We start from the raw sequence: 21,417 nt of genomic DNA on the forward strand, positions 1-21,417 counted from the left end.
TGCTTCATCCCACGTGACTAACTTTTTCTATTCATCTAATCCTCGTCACCACGAGCCCACCAAGCAAACACTGAAAAAAAAATACACCTTGGATTCTCCGCTACCATCTACTAGCTAGACAAGACTTGTTCCATTTCCAGCGGTGTCCACATTCGGTCTTTGGGACGTTGACGACAGGCGTCAATTGGTTCAAGCTGAGCTCTAGCTCCCACTGCCGACATTGCCTGGCCCTCACCATGCTGTGATCGATCCAGTTATTATTTGAACGCATTGCCTTAATCGCATCCACATCGATACCTTTCTCCACCCGCCTTTAAACTCGAAGCAGAAAAAATGAACGCCGTAGATGCGACGGAGCACTACGAAACAAGTGCCAGCGGTAAGATCGTCGAACAGCTCCGCAAGAGATAAGAAGATCTACCTTACTGAACGACTGACTCAATATCAAGATCCCGCCCCCTCCCTGCTGACCATCGTCCTCGACACAAATCCTCATGCTTGGGCTCTCCTGGAAGACTCCCTCCCGCTCTCCACCGCGATAGCCAACATCCTCGTCTTCGTCAACGCCCATCTCGCCTGCAACTACGCCAACGAAGTCGCGGTCGTCGCATCGCACAGCCAAAAGGCGACATGGCTGTACCCGTGCGAGATCAAAAAGGACAAGGGAAAGAGCAAAAGCAAGAACGGGAACGAAACAGGGACAGATGAAGACGGCGATGTCACCATGAACGGGTCCGCTGCAGGAGCTGCTGCGGCCCAGGTGAACAAGTACCGCCCCTTTCGAATCGTCGAGGAGCAAGTCACCCGCAACCTGCGAGAACTCATAGACTTGACCAGCGGCGCGGACGTCGCGGCCACCACCTCGACGATGATGGCGGGGGCGCTGACGCTGGCCCTGAGCCATATCAACCGGCGGTCGATTGCGTGGGCGGAGGCGCATGGAGGAACCGCTGCTGGGCCGACGGGGGCGGCCGGTGCGGGCAGCTCCGGGGCTGGTAGGGCTGCAACGGAGCCTGCGGCTGAGGGTCTGCAGTCGCGGATTTTAATCATCTCCGTGAGTGGTTCAACGGATTCGGCACATCAGTACATCCCGATCATGAACTGTATCTTTGCCTGTCAGCGGCTCCATATTCCCATCGATGTCTGCAAGCTGAGCGGGGATGCGGTGTTCCTGCAGCAGGCGTCCGATGCCACCAAGGGAGTTTACATGTCGCTCTCCGAGCCTCGCGGCCTACTACAGTACTTGATGATGGCTTTCCTTCCTGACCAGCGGTCTCGGAGACATTTGGTTTTGCCAACGCGCGTCGACGTCGACTTTCGTGCCGCTTGCTTCTGCCATCGCCGTGTCGTCGATATTGGCTTTGTCTGTTCAATCTGCCTAAGCATCTTCTGTGAACCTCCTGAAAACGGCGACTGCCTTACTTGTGGCACCCATCTCGAGATGGGTGACTACGGTGCCAAGCCGGCGGTTATCGCTCGAAAGAAGAAGAAGAAGAAGGTTCGCACCAACGGTGCATCAGGGACAGGAACTCCCACACCTACACCTACACCGGGCCCATGAAAACCTCCACCGTTCGAAGTGCAACCATTTACTACCCGGAAAAGTCAGATTCTAAACGGCATCTGTTGGACTATTTGCTCGAAGCTCTTGCTTTGCATTATGCTGCCTATTTAAAGGTATGTCGGCCCTGGAAGCCGGTGCAGAGACGAGATTTTTGGGCTTGGGCACTTGCCAGGAATTGTGAGGATAGCCAAAGGAGACCCCAACCCACCAAAGTTGGCCATACTACAACCTGAAAGGATTCCAGCACAAGAAATCGCAGAGGGGGCATTCTAACGGCAGTAAGGGTGCCACCCATAGGCATGGTACGCAAACAGCGAGTCTCCGAAACGGCTATGCGAGAAAGGCAAAGGTCCAAAGGCAATCGTGAGACAATCCTAGACGGTCAATTCACTCGTATCTGGTATTGCGACAAGACTTGGCGTGTAATATCACGTATTGGGTCCGGCAAGCTGGAGGGGCAATTGCAGTCGGCATTCGAGTGCAGCATCAACAGGACTCGTCTCTCTAGAAATAGTCTTACGCCAGTGATGCTCTGATCCATCGTCGTGGCTACAAAGCGCGAGTCAGTGATGCATTCGAGTCAGCGCCAGCTTGGCTGTCGATCATGAGAGTCGTCAATCATGTACTTTATCTTCTGGCCCGATAGGCGCGGCCTCCTTGAGCAATAGTCGAATTTCCCTGGTTGCGAGACATCACAGACAGCGGCTTCCTATCCTCACTACTCATGGAGGCGAGAGCCTAGAAGATAATGCGCGTTCAGTGTACAGGTTCTCCAGAAGACCAAAGTTGTACGGAGTACTCACAAAAGAATCGGAATTATGACCAAAGTAGAAGAAAATTCCGTCCTTCGTCTTCTTGACAGTCAAAATTCCGATAGCGCCTCCACAAGGGCTCGCCTTCACACCGGGATGCTCTGCGCCAATTGTAAACGGTTGTTCTATTTCAATTGTCGTAACGGATAGGGAGTACAATAACTCACCCATGAACTCAGTGGCTATCGTCGCATTCATAGCTTCGTCTTCGGATACGTTTTCGAAAGTGCCGTCCTTACGCTTCTTTTGACAATAATATAGTCTTGCAGCTGACGTCTGCGCGGCCATAGTTGTAGCAATGTGCTCGCCTGTGCCCGATGTAATCGAAGCGACCGATACCTCTTCGGGATCGCTGGGGTCCACAGGGATCACATAGGTGCCGATGCCCACCAGCGCAGCAGGCCCAATTCGACCGCGATGCTTCGCGCCAATGCCGCCAGAGGAAGAACCTGCTGCAATATTGCCATAACAGTCTACAGCTATAGCCCCGACTGTATCGCTGATCATATCTTCATCCTCATCTGCAGCGCCTGGGTGAGCATTCACGGAAGTAGTGCCAGGGACACAAGGTGCTGTAGTAGGGTTCGCGCGGGAAGTCGCACCATCTGCATGGGTGTCGGCCGAGGCAGCCATACCTTGCTGAGGTGCAGGAGCCATGCTTTGCCCACCTGCCATAGCCATGGGCTGTCCACTTGCCGGACCCATGTCGTGTTCATGGTTCGGAGCCATAGTTGGTGGTGCAGGAGCTCTACTTTGTCCACCTGCAGGAGCCTGGGGACGAGGAAGAGGGTTCAGCAAGTCGACTCCGGTAAAGAGAGAGTTGGGTAGATGAGGGTGTAAACGAGTATTGTCAATGAGGCGGGCTGGATTACGATTCAGCATTGGCCGACGAAGGAAGGATGCCCTATCTTCTTCCATACGAAAACGTGAAGGATCCCGCTTCCGTTCGACCAGTTCAGCAGCCTCGAGATCCTGCAGCCAGCGGTGCCATCTCTCTTTCGAATAGCGCGATATGAGACCGTCAGGAGGCAGTATGACCAATCCTTGCTCATAAGCAAAGTCCGTTGCACCCTCACCAACGAGAAAACTTGGAGGCACTCTGTGGCAAGTTAAAGGCTTTGCAGAGGTTTCGAGTAGCATTCGCGCTAGAGAGATGGGGTTTTTGACCTCTGAAGTAGACCAAAGACATCAGCAATAAGGCCCTGATTGGGATGGCGGACGGTCCAATAACACAAAAACAGGTGATCGCAAAGCTGAGAAGAAAAGAGGAAAACTTACGCGAGACGGCTCCAGCTGCGCCGCTCCTGCCATGGTGGTCGACAATAGTAGCATCACATTCGACAGCTCCTTCAATCGTCAGGTTGCTTCCATACCCAGCATTTGTCATCTCGTCATCCTCCATTACAATGATGGCCATCTCAACAGCATCCAATGCTGATCCACCGCTTTTCAAAATGCCCATTGCGGCCTTGCAAGCGCTATTGGCAGTCAGACCGGGGACAAAAGCTGATACGTGAATGAGGTAGATCATGGATCCGCAGGCGGATGGAAGACTTACTTTTCGCATACTTGAAGGTGAGCTCTCTCATTTCCATGGCCGTGATATCCCGCCCCTACATGGACGAAGATAGCAGAGATACCTCCACCTCTTTGTGGTTCGCTCATATTGTAGTTAAGAGGCTTCAATTATGGATAGAAGAGGTGAGTATCCTGAAGCTGCAGCCAGCTACAGCCAGCTACAGCCAGCTGTTGTGACTGTGGGTAGAGATTGAGGCCAGAAGACAGCGGTGCAGAACGCGAGTTGAGCCCCAAACAAGAAAAAAACACAGGAGGCGGTAGCGCAATTGATATTCACTGCAGTCGAGTGGCTAGCATCTCGAAACGAAGAGCACAGAGCAAGAGCAAGCTAAATGAGTGAAAGTAGTAGAGCACGACGTCCACCACTTCGGCCCCCTTCCGTTTTCCTTTCTTGTTATGAGAATGAGGGAGAGAATATCTTAATAGAGAGAGAGTAATAATACAAAAAGAGCTTTCTTCTGCTCAGAGGAATGAGTGGGAGGGAGGTATATCAGAGAGGAGGGAAACTGATGGGATAAGGCTATGACAAACAAGCGGACACTGGTATGAGGAAACATGAGGAGCAGATTCCAGGGCCAGAAGGTGAAAGAATAAATATGGAGAGTGGATAGGAATGAATAGGATATTCATGAGGGAACAAACAGCAGAGCAGGGTGGACGACATACAAAGTCCATCGATTAAAGCTGGAGAAGAAGCTGGAGCGCCTTCCCTTTTAGGAAGAAGAATATCTTCTGAGAGAGCAGCAGGAACCTCAGGTGTCTTTTGTCACCGCCTTGATGCCTGACTACACTGATATACAATGCTCTATGGTATCATGATTATTTTTATCCAGAGTTAATAAACACAATGAGTATCTTCACATCTTCAATGCAATCGTAGATAGCCTGCGACTATGAGATTTGTGGAGAGCACATGACATGGCTTGGCAACTACGTATTGGATCTCCATAGTTAGTCTGCTCCATGCACGAGGTACCTAAGTACCTACCTTACGGCTGGTAGTAGTACTGTTACTGCCCGCCTTCACCTCCCCCTCATCCTCCTCTTCCTCCACCATTATTATTCCTCAGTGCTTCCTACACCATCCCTTTCACTTAACCAATTGATCACTCGAACCTTTTTCAATTTCTGATATATCAGGCTTCGGCCCGGCTTCGGCAGTCCCACTTCATCCTATCGTGGCCTGTCAATAGGGGACATTCCAATCCGTCATGGCGTCCCAGACTCCGGCCGTTGTCATGGACAAGTATGTTGATGTATCTGCTATAATCTTCTTGTGTTTCGGCTAATGATGGTATCTTCTCGTACTCAGCGGTACCGGTTACTCCAAACTTGGTGAGTTTCAATCCGACTCGTGGCTATTTGGCATCCAAGCATTAGGCTGACACAATCTTAGGTTTCGCCGGTAACGATTCACCCTCCTTCGTCTTTCCTACTGCGATTGCCAGCAAGGTAGGCGCCGGAGGCGCGGGCAGTTCGGCGAGTGGCCGACCACCTGTTGCGAATAAGCCATCGTTTCTGGGGGCAGGCTCTGGCTCAAGCTCGAACTTGTCGGCAAAGCGTGGAACTGAGGATTTGGATTTCTTTATCGGTGATGAAGCTCTGGCGGCTGCCAATGGACCTGGCTACGGCATCAACTACCCGATTCGCCACGGACAGATTGAAAACTGGGATGCTATGGAACGTTTCTGGTCCAATTCGATCTTTAAGTACTTGCGCGTCGAGCCCGAAGATCACTACTTCCTGCTTACTGAACCGGTACGCTCATGAGACTTGATGGACTGCATTATATTATTTGACCTTGCGAACTCATACTGATATGTGCTTTATTTCAGCCGCTGAATCCTCCCGAGAACCGCGAGAACACCGCAGAGATCATGTTCGAGTCGTTCAACTGTGCTGGTCTATACATTGCCGTTCAAGCGGTGCTTGCCCTCGCTGCTTCATGGACATCCTCTAAAGTGACCGATCGATCCCTTACTGGAACGGTCATCGACTCTGGTGATGGTGTTACCCATGTCATTCCTGTCGCGGAAGGCTACGTCATCGGGTCATCCATCAAGAGTATCCCAATCGCCGGTCGAGACATTACCTACTTCGTACAGAGCTTGCTGCGCGACCGAGGCGAGCCAGATAGCAGCTTGAAGACGGCAGAGCGGGTCAAGGAGGAGTACTGTTATGTCTGCCCTGACATCGTCAAGGAATTTGCCCGCTATGACCGCGAACCCGATCGGTTTCTGAAGCACACCGTGACCTCCCCTAACGGCCGGAGTGTGACCATCGATGTCGGCTACGAGCGCTTTCTTGCCCCAGAGATCTTCTTCAACCCTGAAATCTACTCTTCCGACTTCCTGACTCCCTTGCCTCAAGTCGTTGACGGTGTCATTCAGTCCTCGCCCATCGATGTCCGGAGAGGTCTTTACAAGAATATCGTCTTGTCTGGTGGATCGACCTTGTACAAGGACTTTGGCCGTCGTTTACAGCGCGATATTCGACACCTAGTAGATGCTCGTATTCGCGCCTCGGAAGCTCGCAGCGGTGGTGCTAAGAGTGGTGGTTTGGACGTGGCTGTTGTGACACACAAGAGACAGAGACACGGCCCTTGGTTTGGCGGTAGTCTGCTAGGACAGACCCCTGAATTCCGGAGCTACTGCCACACCAAGGCAGAGTATGATGAGATTGGTCCCAGCATTGTCCGCCGATTTGCCCTTCTGGGTGGTCCCGGAAGCACCTAAGGTAAACCAATAACAGATTTAATTGCTTGAAACTTGTGTCTGCTAGCCCTGTGTCGGTCTATGTCTATAGTTATTCTTCTCCCATGAAAATTTAGATCATTCTTTGACACAGCTGCCTTTACAGAGTTCAGGAGGTTGAGGGAGGACAAGGACGTTGCGTGCGCTGAAAATCTGACAGCCGAATGGCAGTGTAAACAACAAGCACATTGTACATATATGCAAATGGGATCAATATCGCCCGAAAGTCTGCTTGAACTTCTCGTCCCTCACCTTTAACGCCGCCTAAACCGAGCATGGATGTGTATAGCTTCCCTGACATTTAATTGCTTTTATATTGGTACAAAGCAGATACTAAGACGCAGTGGCCGGCACCTTATTCAAAATGGCGACTCCCTCCACATGTCCCGTCTGCGGGAAGAAGTCGAATCCTCGAATACTCTCAATCTCATACCTCGAGTTCGTATCTCCTTGAACCATGACCGCCACATCGCGCGCCTGAGTGTGGACGTTGCAGCTGACATATACAACCCGTCGCGGACCGTAGGTCAGCAGTTGACGGAGGAAATCATCGCTGCATCCTTTACGCGGCGGGTCAATGACGAGTAGGGTCTGTTCGGGCGGGTATGGGACGCTCTTGAAGAGGGTGGCGGCGTCTGCGGCGGCAAAGCCGGTATTGGGGAGGTTGTTGGCGCGGGCGTTCTCGCGGGCGGACACGATCGAGTCGGCCGCTACATCTACGCCGAGGCTTGATTTGAAGAGAGGAGATAGGGTGATGGTGAAGAGACCGGAGCCGGAGTAGGCGTCGAGGAGGTACTTGATCGGCTGGGGATCTTGTTCGTTGCCTTTGGGGAACGCGTGCTGGCGGATGTACTCTGTGAACCCGGAGAGAATGGAGTTGTTGTTCTGGAAGAAAGCGCCGGCTTTGTTGGTGAAGATGTAGTCGTCGATGTATTCAACCGAGGTAGCGTTGTTGTCGGTCACGCATCGCTTCTCTTCGATGTAGTTATCCCGTTCTATGCGAATGACATCGCCGGACTCTGACTCTGGTGAATTCTCGCCCTCTTTCTGTACGGCGCTGGCCTCGGCCTCGGCCGAGTCCTTCGGGATGCGCCTGGTAGACTCGCGCATCAGAAGCGTTGCACCCTTTTTAGTATATTTGTGGAGGTTCTCGGCGACCCTCTTCCTTTCACTTTTGAGACCTCGCCGAACAATGTCTGTCCCCAACGGGCAATCCTCAATGTCCATATCCATGCGCCGGTTCTTATATGTGAATCCGATGGCAGGCACTTCGGTTGGGACCTCGCCGGACTTCCTTCTTTTAGCTGCGCTGTGACCCCCAGGAGCTGTAAAGTGCGGTGTCAACTTGGTCCGGTATCCGTATTGCATAGGCGAAGGGAAAGTGTCGTCAACGGCCGGGATCAGTTCGGGAATGAGGCCCGAGAAGTTGGCATAAGCTTTCTCGACAATACGCTTCTTGTGCGCCAGCTGGTCTTCGTAAGACATCATCTGCAGCTGACATCCGGAGCACCTGCCAAAGTACCCGCATCCAATTGCGGTATCATTGCGCTGAGGCCCTGGCTCAAGCACCTTGATAAAGTCCGTCACGCTGTGAGACAAAGGCTCGTGATGCCGTACGACCTTGACAAGCACCTTGTCGCCTGGAACAGTAAAGGGGACGATGTAGACATGATCCTTGTTTTCCGAGAGCGCGAGACCATCTCCAGTGGAAGATAGCTCCGACACTGTTACTTCGATCTCTGTGAAGAGCTCTGGTAATGCGGGTGATGGGGTGGAAGCATCGTTTTCTGCCTCGGGTTTATGCTCTTGAAGAAGGTTATCAATGTCGGTCTGAAGGACTTCGTCAAATCCGGAATTCTTCGTCCGGTCGGCTCTGCCCTTCTTGCGCCGCTTCGTGTCTGTCTGAGGTTTTCTGGAAGAACTCTGCATGGCGTTTATAGGCAATGGCGCATTGCGATGCGGCAAGATACGAGGGAAGTGAGCTCTGTTGGAATGCGCAAAACGACTGGGTTGCGTAGTAAAAAGCCGATTCTTCAAAGACAGTGAGAAAAGTGATCTCACAGCGAACATGAAGCCAGAACTTCCGAGCAGAAACAGAGGTGATCCGTCAAGAGCAGCTGTGAAATAGTATACTGACTGGATGGAGAGGTCCCAAAAAAATGGCGGAGGAAAAAGAAGTCAGCGAAAAGGGCGGACGCGGATTGGCTGGAGGCTCTCCGCTGAGAATTTCACCGTCCCGTTGATTGTTCCCTTCTGTCCATCTCTCACTTACCCCCTCTCGCGGCCCATCTATATCGCCAATTCCGCGACATCCTCTCGCTCCTCGCCAGAGAGCTGCATTCCGTCACAATGAGTGTCGCCCGACCGATTAGATGTCTGTTTTGCAGCTTCTCTCGGCCTGCCTCCGCGGTCCCTCGCGTGCCTCGTCGTCAATTCCATCCTTCCCCAGCGCAGCTCGCCAACCGGAAACCGAAATTTCCCAATGTCAAGGCCGATAATTTGAAGTCCTTAGAGGAGATATCCCAGTCCCTTAAGCCGGAGGATTTCAAGCCCTACACAGAAGAGGAGAAAGCACGGCTGCAGGAGGAGTATACACCTGAGCAGATAGCCGCAATTGAAGCTGGTGAGGCGGCAATCGATCCCAAGGATCTAGCAGAGCAGTTTGCTGTCCGTCGGGATCCGATGAAGCTTCACTATCTGGATGATTTCTCAACCATCGAACCCGGGGTAGACAAGCACGTCCGGGCCCCGGTGACCAATACCGATTACAATGCGGAACTGAAAAGCGAGAGCGACTTCGCAGAGGATTTTGGCCGTTTTCTTGCAGAGCTTCCTAGAGACCCCACCGCGGCCGACTGGGTACGGTTCGCGGAGACTCTTCGTATGACCCATGGCAAGGAGGAGAACGAGTTAAACCCCCACAGCGCTTTGGTTCCCGATCTGCTTGCTCCTGGAGAGTCCATCAGTGGGGAGCGGAAGGAGATCAACTTCTTCAAGGAGACAGATCCGAAGGCTAGAGAGTCTGAGGAGATTACAGATGCATTGAAACAGCTCCTTTTGACTACCGGGTATTCACAAAGGGAGATCCAGGATTTGAGAACAAAGACGCTCGTATCCCACGCGGTTGTCAACCAGACCCGCTTGGGTAAGGTCCGCCGCCAGTACTGCTTGTCGATTGCTGGTAATGGCAACGGTTTGCTCGGAATTGGCGAAGCCAAGTCAGAAGAACCGGCCGATGCTCAGACGCAGTCCAGATACAGAGCTATTCGAAACATGCAGCCCATTCCTCGTTACGAGGACCGGACCATCTTCGGGGATGTCGAGGGCAAGGTGGGAGCTGTTGAGTTGAAATTGATGACCCGCCCTCCAGGTAAGACTTCAATTCTTGTTGATATCAGTAGCAGCACAGTAGCTGACGATTGCCGTACCAGGATTCGGTCTCCGGTGCCAGCATCTGATCTTTGAAATGTGCCGTGCCTGTGGCATCCACGACCTTGCCGCTCGGGTGGCCCGCTCAAGAAATCCCATGAACACAGTCAAGGCCGCCTACGAGGCTCTGATGAGCCAGCGCAACCCGGAAGACATCGCTCGGGCTCGGGGCAAGAAGTTGGTCGATGTGCGCAAAGTCTACTACTCGGGACGAGCCTGATCTATGTTCTGCGATTTCATTCGATGCACCAATATCTTCACCCACGAATGCTGTCCTTTTGGTTCTGCTACTTAGTGATACAGAGGGACATCTTGACAGGTCTTTATCATGCATAGAGTCGGCTGTATGATTATGGGCACAATTTGAGCGGCATTCTCACTCAATGCTTGCTGCGTTACTGCGGTGTATATAATTGTTTCGGACTCCCTTTACTCTCCATGTCTTCTTACCATGTACTTGTACCAAGCCACTGCCACATTATCAAACCAGTCTATTCCGTGAAACCTTTAACTCCGCGCCATATTGTCATGAACACCGTCCAATCTATGAAACAAACCCGCCATAACGCATCCAATGCCGTCCATGCAGTATATGCAGACCAATTCCCATGTCCGTATACATCGAGTTCTGTCAGTACTTGACTCACGTATACCTCCCCATAAGGCTAACATCCCCTTCAAATCCCACCTCCTGCCCCTGGAACTGCTCATCCTGCCCCTCCTCATACTGCTGCTGCTGTTGTTGGTGCTGCTGTTGCTCCTCACTTTCATTGATCATCTGCTGCTGCAACACAATACTATACACACTCGCCTTGAGCAACGTGCACACCGTCGCAGTCTTGCGCTCCAGCAGTCTCAACCCATCAAGCGTCAACGAGGTCGGATCCCCCGCCAACCCGGCCAGTTTATCCGATAACTGGACCCCCATCATCGTTAGCATTACCCGTTCAGAGTCGTACAAAGACAATGTAGCTAGCTAGCGGGGCTCCTGTCGTTCAAGCCGAGGAGGCGTAGGCGTAGGCGTAGAGTGTGCACCGTACCTTGTTCACGTTCCCCAGGAGCCGGGTATACTCATCCAGCACTTCCTGCTCGAGATCCGAGACGAGGGGGTTCGAGGCGCGCAGGAGAGGGTTTTCGGTTGTTATTGGGGAGGAGGGAGCGCATTCGCGGCGGGCGGCCGAGGCGGGGTCTTCGTCGAAGGAGGACATTGCGACTTGCGAGGGGGTGGTGGTTCCTGGCGGGTAAGGAGCTTCTGATATTGGGATTCGGTTTGGTCGATATTCTGGTTTTCGGCCTTTGGTGTCTAGATTTAGATGAGGTGGTCTGCTCGAGATTTGTAGACTTGGGTAGGATTGTTTGTTTGGGTCTCTGGGTCGCGGCGGGTTTTCTTTGAATTAGATCACCCAGGTCATTCAGGGAAATACCACAGCATACTGCCGCGTAGTATTTAATCTTACAATCTCCAATATGGATCTCAGATATTCTACATAAGATTTCTATTGCCATTAACTTTCTGAGAATCAAAATGCTAGAATCCGTTCAGTGACCGCTTGAGTACTCCCATGTCCTGAGGCCAGGCCAGCTCCTCTTATGGACCACAACATTCGTTTTTGCAGGGAAGAACAGATACATGAACACATAATAGTCGAATAATCCACGCCCGAGTAATTAGTACACTCGACGCTGACCTCCAATGACGGGATGGATCAGAACTGGTCCGCTAATATAACCGAAATCGAAAAACGCCGTCTTCTGCAATAGTGACAGTAGTCGAAAAGGATATGAAAAGGCCGAAAATCACCCGCAAAGCATAGAATGTCCGAAGACAGGTTTCGCACTGTCCTAGAGTGCCGAAAGAAAGCCCACAATCGCCTTGAGAAAAGCAGAGTGTAAGAATAAAAGCCAGCGGGATAGCTCTAGGCACGCCAAACTCCAAGTTAATAGGTGCAACAGAATATGAAGGTTCGAACATAAATCTTCATGCCGTCATGATCATGAAAGTGACCTCACGTCAGAGGTCTGAGAGCACCGCTCAGGCGGTTTGATGTTATGTCGCAAAGGATCAAAAAAGCGTATAGTTGTCGTTGCGAGCTCATGGAACAACCAGCTAAAAGTCTCCGTCATGATGAAGCGTAACACTATTGAACTCCTCGAAAGGATCGGCCACCTCTCCGTTGGGCGTAGCAAGGCCAGATTCTAGAGGGACGCCCTTGGGCTTTGAAGGCCCGCCGATATCGACACTGGCGCTCTCCTTGACATTGCGAAAATTCGCCGTGTCCGTTCCGCGACTCTGGTGTGGAATCATTGGCGGTTTCATGTGGCGGATGAGCGCCCATTGCGTCTGCCGGAAGAAAGGATGGGTCTTGACATCCGACGCCCCAGCTCGAGCGCCAAGACGCTTTGTTTCGTCCTTGATCAGCAACTTGCGGATGAGGGACTTGCATAAACTGTAAATGAAAATGTCAGTCTTGGACGGGCGAGGGCAAGACTTCACTTGATGGTAGGCTTACTTCGAGATCTGCTGCACTCCCGCATGCTCTGGAAATTGCACTTCGTCCCTCAGGATGTTTCCAAACGTTGCATTCCTATTCTTGCCCTTGAAGGGCGTGGTCCCGTAAAGCATCTCGTAGATCAAGATGCCCAGAGTCCACCAATCCACCGCGCTGGTATGTCCGCAACCCTTGATGACCTCCGGGGCAATGTACTCTTCAGTGCCAACAAAAGAGTTTGTTCTGAAGTCGGCAATACATGACTTGGTGTCAATGGTGGGTAACGACGTGGCGGAGTTACCGCTGCGCGCAGGAATCATAGTAGGAGCCCCGCCTGGTCCAGATTGTTTGGACAGATCGAAGTCTGACAGCATGATGTGGCCAGACTGGTGCAGAAGAATGTCTACCAAGATACCATCATTAGCAACGAGTGATCACCGATGTTGGATTACGTTTCGGGAAAATGACATACTTTCTGGCTTCAAGTCGCGATAGATGAATCCCATGAGATGGAGGTATTCTAGAGCGGCAGTAACTTCTGCTGCATAGAAACGGGCGGCATCCTCCGATATACACTTTCCTGGGCGTGTTTGAAGTGCTGCGCAGTATGTGATCAGTAATACGCTCTGGGACAAATGCACTGGGTTGCACACCTCGAAAGAATTCACCGCCGCTGCAGTACTCCATACACAAGTAGAGGTAGTCCTCGGATTGGAAAGAGTGGTACAGAGTCACAATGAACGGATGGTTGCTCGTAGCAAGAATTTCCTGCTCGGCCAGTGCGCGCTTGATCTTATTTCTCTTGATCATCTCCTTTTTACTCAAAACTATTCGAGCAGATTAGTTTATGTCTTCCAGGAGTCCAAAGCAATCAATTGGGTGGCATTGCATGAACGGCAGAATCGCGGAGATTTACCTTTCATCGCATACAAGCGACTCGACTTCTTCTCACGAACAAGGTAGACTTTGCCTACATCTCCCTTGCCGATCAACTTGATCTTGTCGAAACTGCTAGGGCCAACCTCCACATTCCGGACCTTGATCGAATTCGAACTATACGTCCTCCGGAAGGCAGCCGCGTTGCGAATCTGACCGGGACTGGGGATCTTGCTGTCCGGGCCCAGTTTGGGTATGGCAAGTGTACTAATGTCACTATCTCCAGAGGCTTCTACCAGGCTAACTTGAGACTGAGTGGGCCCCGATTGTTCGAGTAGAGGCTCTTTACCCATCTCCGCGGTCTGAGGACGTGCATCAGACTGACCTTGCGTGAAAAGGCCTTGTGCATTTGGTGCGGAGGCAACCCGGCGAAGCTTCCGCGCTAATTCCTCCTTGTTGGCTGTCGTAGCCTGCTCAGCAGCAGAGACACCATCTACCTGCAGTTCAGGGGTGTCTGGAGGAGAGGAGGGGACTGAACCGTCGTTGCGATGCTGCAGGGAAGGCTGACCCTGGTGAACGAAGTATGGATTGGCAGTAGCAGTGGGGGAGACGCCATCATCGAGCGGGTTGCCTTCGCTTGCGACGGTGGTTGAGCGATTGCGACCGATGGTAGGTAGGAAACGGGATTGTCTAAATGTCGACTTCGCCTCCACCTTGGCGCCGGCGGACGGGCTGGCGTCTCGGTCTCGTTCTCGGTCGCTGCTGGAATGAGAAGTGACATTGCTGCTGGAACTATTAATGCGGAAGAAATTCTTTATCCTTGTCGGGAAATGGCTCGATTCGTTGTGTTTTTTGGAAGCCAGGGATAGACCGGGGAAGTTCCCACGTTTCTCATTCGTCACACCGGACGGACTAGAAGCGAAAAGCTGCGTCATACCGGTGATTCTTGAGGTTGAAGATACCACCAAACGTCGACCTGTACGTTGCTATCGAAAGAGCGAGGAAATCCACAAATCGCCCAAGCAAGAAAGGAAGATGAAATGCGGCACAGTAGGATAGACGAAAGGCGAGCCGTGTGGGAGGGCGGCCTGCAACGGACTGGAAACCGCGGGGACAACGTTGGCGGTACAGAGTTGTTGGTTGGTTGAAGATGCCCAGGAAACTCGCTTTAGAGGGACGTGCACCCTGGAACAAGAGAGACCGCAGGGATGATTCGCATGGGTGGAAATGAGATGTCAAAATATCCCTAAATGACAGATAGAAATACTTTTAAACGAGAGACAAAGAGAATCCTTCGATCGTCCGAAGAGGATGGATGGGACAGAAGGGGACGAGGGATGAGAGAGAGTAGGGAGAGAGAACAAGAAAGAGGGAAGCGGAAGTGGGGACGTGGAGGGATTCCAGGCTTAGTCAAGGCCTTGGAGATGGTGACCTAGTGAACAAAACTACCTTTCGCCACGGGGTATATATATAGCTGCATTATCGAAGTCTGAGGCAAGAATGATAGAAGACGAATCCAAAGAGTGATATAATAGGTGATACCTCTAATAAAGATCGATACCACCACAATGGAGGAACAATGGAATAAACCATACCCCAAATATGAGCGATCCACCAGACATATCCAACATCCAGGCATCCACTAAAGAAGTATCTATATGTTGTTGTCGCCACTCCGCCATCGAAGCCAATCAAAATGCTCAATGCTGTTCGCCTCTTGGCCACGGATATCAACCAAATTCAGCAAAAGGTTAAGTTTCTTCATTCCAATGAACCCGTTTGGACTGAGATTAAGACACGTAGATTGGACAGGCACACTCTTCGTCACATTGGCCAATCTCGAATTGAAAAAGCGTCAAAAGACCGGTACCTACGACGGCGTACGTGAGGCTACTTAGGTACCACTGAGTCTCTGTCTATATGTGGGGAGAACTTACTAGGGAGAAATCGAGACTCTCAAATCACAATACTCTTTGGTGGACCTTCTTTGGCTTGGTATCATGCAAGGGGACCCCCGGCTTCCCGTCCTTAACAGTGGACCTTTTGGGGGCACCAGGGCAGCCCAGACCGCATTCCATCAGAGCAGTCTTTGTGATTCTACCTTGGAATGTACAACCAAGCTGCGGAATGTGTACAGATGATGCATCATGAATGAACTGCACGAAGCTACGAGGATACTAATTGATGAAGCAGAACTCGCTTTCGGTTCAACTTGGGTTTGCGGGAAGCTGCTCGATCAACCTAACAAACTGCCGTGTATAAAAAAGTGCTAAACTCCTGCCTGGAAACTATGGTGCTAAGTATACAAGACGTACTGTCGCGAAGTGATGTTACTAGCTTCAAGAGCCGGGGCCCTCTTGCGGGCTAATCCAATAAGCCTGCTTGAGAAGCCATCCTAAACTATGCAGAAACTGATTAGACAATGATCGAACACCAATCAAGCGAAGTCTGATGGGCGACCTTTCCGAATCGTTGTCCATGGCCTGAACAGATGACTTCATGATTCCAGATGCACTCGCTTGTTCTCGGTAATTACTATAGGTCACAAGCCCCCATTGCGTATGGTTGTCAAACTTTTCCCAGCTTTGCGTTCTTGGCCAGGGGCTGCATTCTGTCGTCACCATGACTGATATCGCTCAAATAAGGTCTGTTCACGATGCCTTCAACACCAGCGAGGAACGCATGGGCATTGACATTTTGAGACACTGCCAATGCGGTAGTTTTCTGAACAAGCAAGCCGTGATCCTTGTTCAAGTACTGTGTGAGTAGCTGGGGGATTGCCTGCTTCGCATTGGCAGAGCCGGTTTCTTCACTTAAATCAGTCATACTAGTCACTGAAGTAGAGGGACGCGGTCCATATGCGATTGTGCTATGCGACTGTGAACTTTTTGAAATTGACCCACTAGCATTTGAAAGCTGCGCCGTGTGCACCGTGGCTATTGCGGCAGCGAGGTTGGGATAGCGTCGACTATGGCAACGAGTTAACGTGTCTTAGCACAACTCTCCCTATTGGTATAGGGGCGTCCTTACCTTTCCTGATGTGTCTCCAAATCGTTTCCACACTGTTGGCCGTGGAGCAAGTCCCCGCCTACCGAGCGCTTGCTGGTTTCGTTAGCGATAATACTCTTGAACTAGGCGTGACGGGCATAAATGCTCACTCCTCGCTACGACCAGTAGCCCACGAATCTGTTGTCGATGTATAAGACGACGATGACTTGCTATCCGCGTCCTCATATGTCTTGAAAGACATCTCGCCACGCCGGATGGGCGCTCGTTGGATTGGCATTTCAGTTGCCCAAGGTCTTCTGAGACGTGGTACGACCGGCCTGTAAGTCCCGGCGCCTTTGATCAATTCTATGGACGATTTCCTTTGAAGGTACGACTGGGCTGTCGCGTTTTTCTCGCTGTAGCTATGGCTGTTTGGCGACGTCGATTGTATTGGGACTCGTGACAGGCCTTGAATAAGTTCGTTGACGGCATCAATCTTTCGCGTGGCATCCCCAATCATGTGCTCGGTACCAGGGAGTTCGGAGGATGACGGTCTCGAAAAGGCCGCCCAGCCCTTGTTGACGCCTGGCTTTTCTTCTCTCGCCCTACCTTCAACGAGATCCCTAGCTCGTGTATTGGCTCTGGCAAGCTCCGATCCCGAGTTAGACTTCCGATTGCGTTGGGATAGCCTAGAAGCCATCGAAACATTCCACTCTGAGGATAAGTTTTGAAATTCGAAATAATTGTCCAGACCTCCCACATTTTGACTAGCCTGCCACTGAAAATACGGGTCCACAGGCTGATCGACCAGGAGAACTGGTGGCACCGCACTGACCGGTGACAGCATGGAAAATCCAGGTATCGCATGTTGTGAAGCAGAAGGGGGCATTTCCAGATGGAATTGATTGGTCAACACGCTCCGAGGCAAACAATCGTTCGATGGGGCTGCGACGCCAGCCTCCTTTTCCTTCTGATTCCCAGATTCTTTCGAGACTCTGAGGGTTGCTTCCAACTGTTCTTTGTACGAGCGCACCACATCTAACTCTCGCACCAAACTCTTTCTCTGTTCAACCAAGGACTTCTTCGCGCAAGGATCCATATCCCAAGTATGCATGGCCATGTATCTATCGAGACTTGTAAGCTGAGTTGACAGAGCTGCATAATCGATCGAGATTTGGCTCAGAGATCTGCGCAGTGAGGATTCCAGGAAAGGCCCCATTGAGAACAGTGGCTGATTGACAGCCGCCATTTGACCACCGACTTGATGATACCCCTGTGGTGCATGGTTTGGAACAAACGAGTCCAGGATTGACGAAGATTGGCTCATGGTCGCAGAGTATCCACCGATCATACTGCTGCATGGTGCTATATCCGATGGCGTAACCAGGCCAGAGGTCTGTGCCTGCGATGCGGACGACATGAAAGGAATGACGTTCGATGCGCTCAAACCTTGCAAAGATGGAGAAAAGGCGAACGGATACCCCGCGAGACCATACATAGCATAATTCTGCAGTGCGGAAGCATGAGGCTCCTGAAATTGTGGCTCAAATTGAAAATATTGTTGGCTCATCAGCGGGAAGGCCGCATTGGGATGCGAAATCATGGAAGGACCTAGTGCAACCGGCGCTATAGTCGGAATCAACGTCGAAGCTGAGATCCGCGGCTCCGATTTGTCATTCATACTTATACTTGACAATCTCGCGTGCGTCGCCAGTATTCCTTGAGGTTGCGGAGATGACGAGTCGGCACCGGCATGAAGGCAGATATCCTCGGACCGTGCTCTCTTATCTTTGGCCTTGGACCTGCCTTTACCGATTGTCGGAGTAGAGAATGTACCACGATCATCTTTGGTTTGGTCAATCGCTACCAGTTTCATCTGAGGTGCAGGGCCCTGTGAATCCATCGGAACGATTCGGCCACCAGCAGTGACACGTTGATGTTTAGGTGACGTGTGCTCCTTGAGAAATCTCGCGAATCCAACATCAGCTTGAGCCAGAGCTCCTTGTGGAGGATCGCTTGGCTGGCGACTAGGGTGGCGTAAACGAGGCCCCGAGGTTGAGTGCGTTCCCTGACTCTGACGCGACCTATTTGACACGTTCCTAGAACCGTTAACTGGACGCTCGGACAAAATACTTCTATCTGCTTTGTGTTGGCGGAGCAAGTTATCTGGATGACATAAAACAGTTAGCATTACCGAGCTTAATATACTTAAACGATGACTACAGAGGCACATACAGCCCAGTGCCTGCGCGCTGAATCGACCAAGGTCTATGTGCACATTCTGGCTCATTGCCAGCAATGTTGGGATGTCATATCTCATTTTCCGAGTTGGGTAAATTGTACTTAGGGGACGTCCAAAGGAAAAGGTCAACAAACACAAAGAGTATGCGAAGACAAGATGCGACAGAGGCTTTCCTGAGATGTTGTGATGTCCTTCTTGGTTGTTCTGCGTCGAAGGAACTCACTCTGGGTATATAATCGGGCGAATCTAGAAGGTGCATTAGACCCCCGGGCCGGTAAGCAAGTGCTCTCGTGAGGAAGGAGTACGCTTAGATCCTGGATATGAAGGAGTTGGGTTGGATTATTATCAGGTAGGGAATTATCATCTAGGATAGTAGGTCTCACGTGGCTATTTAATTATATTAGAAGTGGAGAGTTCAGCGAATAGATCAGATCAACTTGCCCGACAAGGGCGTGGCGATCCATATCAAACATGTTCCCGAGCCTGGACTGGCTTAGGGACGCTGTGAGTATTCCAGTTATCGACATGGTCATCTTCAAAAGGAGATGCAGTCGTCCGATTCCCAGCAAGTGTCGACCTCATCTCCCAGCTTCCAGTTCGCTCATGACCACAGACAACTGCTCCTCCAACTCCGAATCTCTCATTATCTGGGCTCTCCGATGACTTAACATCCTCATGCGTAGGATCTTTGGCGGTAAGGTCAGCATCGCTTGCCATCTTGCTATTACCCTTGAACCCTCCAGCGCTTGATCTACGCATGCGTCTCATACGAAACCCACGCACTAGGAAAAACAGTATAGCAGCAAATGCTAGAGCGACGATTGTAACCACAGCTCCAATGACGCCAGCAATAGCCGGGCTTAACCTGTTGTTGGAGGCAGATGTGTTCTTAGCCTTGTCCATCACTCCGGAACAGAACACAGCCGACGATCCGCATTCGAGGCACCACTGCTCGGTCGAACCAAGGGAGAACTTCTCCATTTGTGCGTGGAACTCGGAGTATGGGATCGCATCATTACTTGGACCGTGCCAAAAAAGTGGATAGGACCGAAATTCGGCGGCAGTGCCTGTTCCGTTACGCAAGAGAAATCGCACGTAGAGCTGAGACTGGTCAGGATATGTCGGGACTGCTTCAGCTTCGAGGCTAAACAGTTCGAAGACGAGCGATGCTCCGAGGTCTGGACACGAGTAGAAGTTCTCCTGGCTCGACGAGGCGAGCTGCATGAGCGAAGCAAGAGCGACAGCGGGTTCCGAGCCACCAAAAACAAGGCTCAACTTGCTGTTAGCTCCCCGGTATTGGATATTGGTGTCGAAAGCTTCCAAAACATGCGACGCCAAGGTTCTGCCCGCAATTGTGCGGATGTCATTGGATACACTGAGTTCCGACGAGGATAGGTTACCGTTCGTTGCGTACATATAGTGGTCTGCATACCATCGCGCACGTTGGATATCCTCTCGATCCAAATGGTTCAACAATGACTTGTTGTGCAATAACTCATATTCAAGGAATTCCGATATGTAGAACGCGTTGGCATAGTTGGCTGAGGAGAGATCATATACTCCACTCAAGGATTGGCTGTACAAGCGGCCGTAGAATGCTTCCGACTCTTGCATAAGTTCCTGCACCTCAGGACTGAATTTGTACTCCAGGTCAGCGACTTCGTGTAGAGTACATTCAGACTGGCCGTCTACAATGATCGATCGAGGGTCTGCTGGGCTCAGGGTGATCACTTGAGGATACTGATATCCGTTCAAAGGAGCACGAGACAGCGACCCGTTAGCGAGCAGGAAAGAAGGGTCAAAGAATTCCCCATCGTAAGCCTGGTCGAGAGGCGGATACAGGCCCTGCATGAAAGCCTGGGCCGATGCCACGGCTGGCTGATCGGTACTTGAAAGAACAGGGATCTCCTCGGCTTCTAGTGCGTACGGAGACAGGCTTGGTATTCTTGTTCCCACGCCACTTCCCTCGCTATGTATGGCAACATAGCGGTCGCGAAAGGCGGACCCGGCGGCATACAATTCATTTGCTCCGTAGGGAGTCAACGCTCTTGGGCGAGGCAGAGCGTTCGGGATACTATCCCCGTGAAGTGTATATGCGAAAACCGACCAGACTTTCTCCTTGAGCTCTTGGGCCGCAACCAAGGCAGGAAATTGAAAAGCTGCCGCTGCTGTCAGGGCCAGGAAGCGTTCACGAGAGATCAACATCACGATCTGAGAAGCAATTTCTTATCGAATGGCAGGTGTTCAATGTGCGAGGCTCCGCGCAGTATGAGCTTGACAGGCGACGTTCCAGATGATCTTGTCTAGGCGAGCCTGGGGTAGTAGAAGAAAAGATAGTCGCTTTCTTCAGCGTATAAGGCAATTGACGGGAGCATTGCAAGCATCCTATCCAATTTTAAAGTACCAAGGGAAAGCATCACAAAGACGTCTAGACCCCATTCACGACCGTTGGGTATCCAACAGTGCTGGTATGGATGTGACGAAATCAATATCATTGCATCAACACTAGAGTTGTATCAATATAGACAGAGTGCTTGCAGAAGTTACATGTGTGGTTGTCCCACCAGGCATCCTTTACTCTGTTCCATGGTCGAAAGGGTTCATGTAGAAGTATGCATGGCACCCTCAGAAGGTAGTTCCACTGGTTTATCAGCATTAGACTCGTACCCTTCCTGTTTCCGTCTAC

General features: G+C 51.4%; 9 protein-coding genes across 9 annotated transcripts; 3 read left to right on the forward strand and 6 right to left on the reverse strand.

Annotated features, from left to right (window-relative positions):
• Positions 1-333: 333 nt before the first annotated feature.
• Aud_005730 (TFIIH/NER complex subunit TFB4) lies at positions 334-1,561 on the forward strand (the record flags this gene model as incomplete). Its single annotated transcript, XM_043290648.1, has 2 exons — positions 334-379; positions 450-1,561. 2 exons carry the CDS (start codon positions 334-336, stop codon positions 1,559-1,561), a joined length of 1,158 nt encoding a protein of 385 aa, XP_043146583.1.
• Positions 1,562-2,191: 630 nt separating this feature from the next.
• Aud_005731 (uncharacterized protein) lies at positions 2,192-4,041 on the reverse strand (the record flags this gene model as incomplete). The annotated part of the gene is made up of 5 exons (XM_043290649.1): positions 2,192-2,302; positions 2,368-2,477; positions 2,544-3,545; positions 3,655-3,854; positions 3,935-4,041. 5 exons carry the CDS (start codon positions 4,039-4,041, stop codon positions 2,192-2,194), a joined length of 1,530 nt encoding a protein of 509 aa, XP_043146584.1.
• Positions 4,042-5,165: 1,124 nt separating this feature from the next.
• Positions 5,166-6,689, forward strand: Aud_005732 (actin-related protein 3; the record flags this gene model as incomplete). Its single annotated transcript, XM_043290650.1, has 4 exons — positions 5,166-5,200; positions 5,267-5,289; positions 5,351-5,712; positions 5,790-6,689. 4 exons carry the CDS (start codon positions 5,166-5,168, stop codon positions 6,687-6,689), a joined length of 1,320 nt encoding a protein of 439 aa, XP_043146585.1.
• A 351-nt stretch (positions 6,690-7,040) lies between these two features.
• Positions 7,041-8,777, reverse strand: Aud_005733 (tRNA (uracil(54)-C(5))-methyltransferase; the record flags this gene model as incomplete). The annotated part of the gene is made up of 1 exon (XM_043290651.1): positions 7,041-8,777. The coding sequence occupies one exon, from the start codon at positions 8,775-8,777 to the stop codon at positions 7,041-7,043; it is 1,737 nt and encodes a 578-aa protein (XP_043146586.1).
• Positions 8,778-9,056: 279 nt separating this feature from the next.
• On the forward strand, positions 9,057-10,356 carry Aud_005734 (mitochondrial 37S ribosomal protein uS5m; the record flags this gene model as incomplete). The annotated part of the gene is made up of 2 exons (XM_043290652.1): positions 9,057-10,077; positions 10,139-10,356. 2 exons carry the CDS (start codon positions 9,057-9,059, stop codon positions 10,354-10,356), a joined length of 1,239 nt encoding a protein of 412 aa, XP_043146587.1.
• A 423-nt stretch (positions 10,357-10,779) lies between these two features.
• Positions 10,780-11,344, reverse strand: Aud_005735 (DASH complex subunit DAD3 family protein; the record flags this gene model as incomplete). The annotated part of the gene is made up of 2 exons (XM_043290653.1): positions 10,780-11,052; positions 11,177-11,344. The coding sequence occupies 2 exons, from the start codon at positions 11,342-11,344 to the stop codon at positions 10,780-10,782; spliced, it is 441 nt and encodes a 146-aa protein (XP_043146588.1).
• An 899-nt stretch (positions 11,345-12,243) lies between these two features.
• Positions 12,244-14,436, reverse strand: Aud_005736 (putative serine/threonine protein kinase (Nrc-2); the record flags this gene model as incomplete). The annotated part of the gene is made up of 5 exons (XM_043290654.1): positions 12,244-12,583; positions 12,647-13,028; positions 13,098-13,223; positions 13,279-13,452; positions 13,542-14,436. 5 exons carry the CDS (start codon positions 14,434-14,436, stop codon positions 12,244-12,246), a joined length of 1,917 nt encoding a protein of 638 aa, XP_043146589.1.
• Positions 14,437-16,069: 1,633 nt separating this feature from the next.
• Aud_005737 (uncharacterized protein) lies at positions 16,070-18,779 on the reverse strand (the record flags this gene model as incomplete). The annotated part of the gene is made up of 4 exons (XM_043290655.1): positions 16,070-16,469; positions 16,532-16,603; positions 16,660-18,655; positions 18,725-18,779. The coding sequence occupies 4 exons, from the start codon at positions 18,777-18,779 to the stop codon at positions 16,070-16,072; spliced, it is 2,523 nt and encodes an 840-aa protein (XP_043146590.1).
• A 417-nt stretch (positions 18,780-19,196) lies between these two features.
• On the reverse strand, positions 19,197-20,936 carry Aud_005738 (uncharacterized protein; the record flags this gene model as incomplete). Its single annotated transcript, XM_043290656.1, has 1 exon — positions 19,197-20,936. The coding sequence occupies one exon, from the start codon at positions 20,934-20,936 to the stop codon at positions 19,197-19,199; it is 1,740 nt and encodes a 579-aa protein (XP_043146591.1).
• Positions 20,937-21,417: the final 481 nt, after the last annotated feature.

This window comes from Aspergillus udagawae (genome assembly GCF_001078395.1).
Source record: "Aspergillus udagawae IFM 46973 DNA, scaffold_4, whole genome shotgun sequence".
Classification (NCBI taxonomy): domain Eukaryota; kingdom Fungi; phylum Ascomycota; class Eurotiomycetes; order Eurotiales; family Aspergillaceae; genus Aspergillus; species Aspergillus udagawae.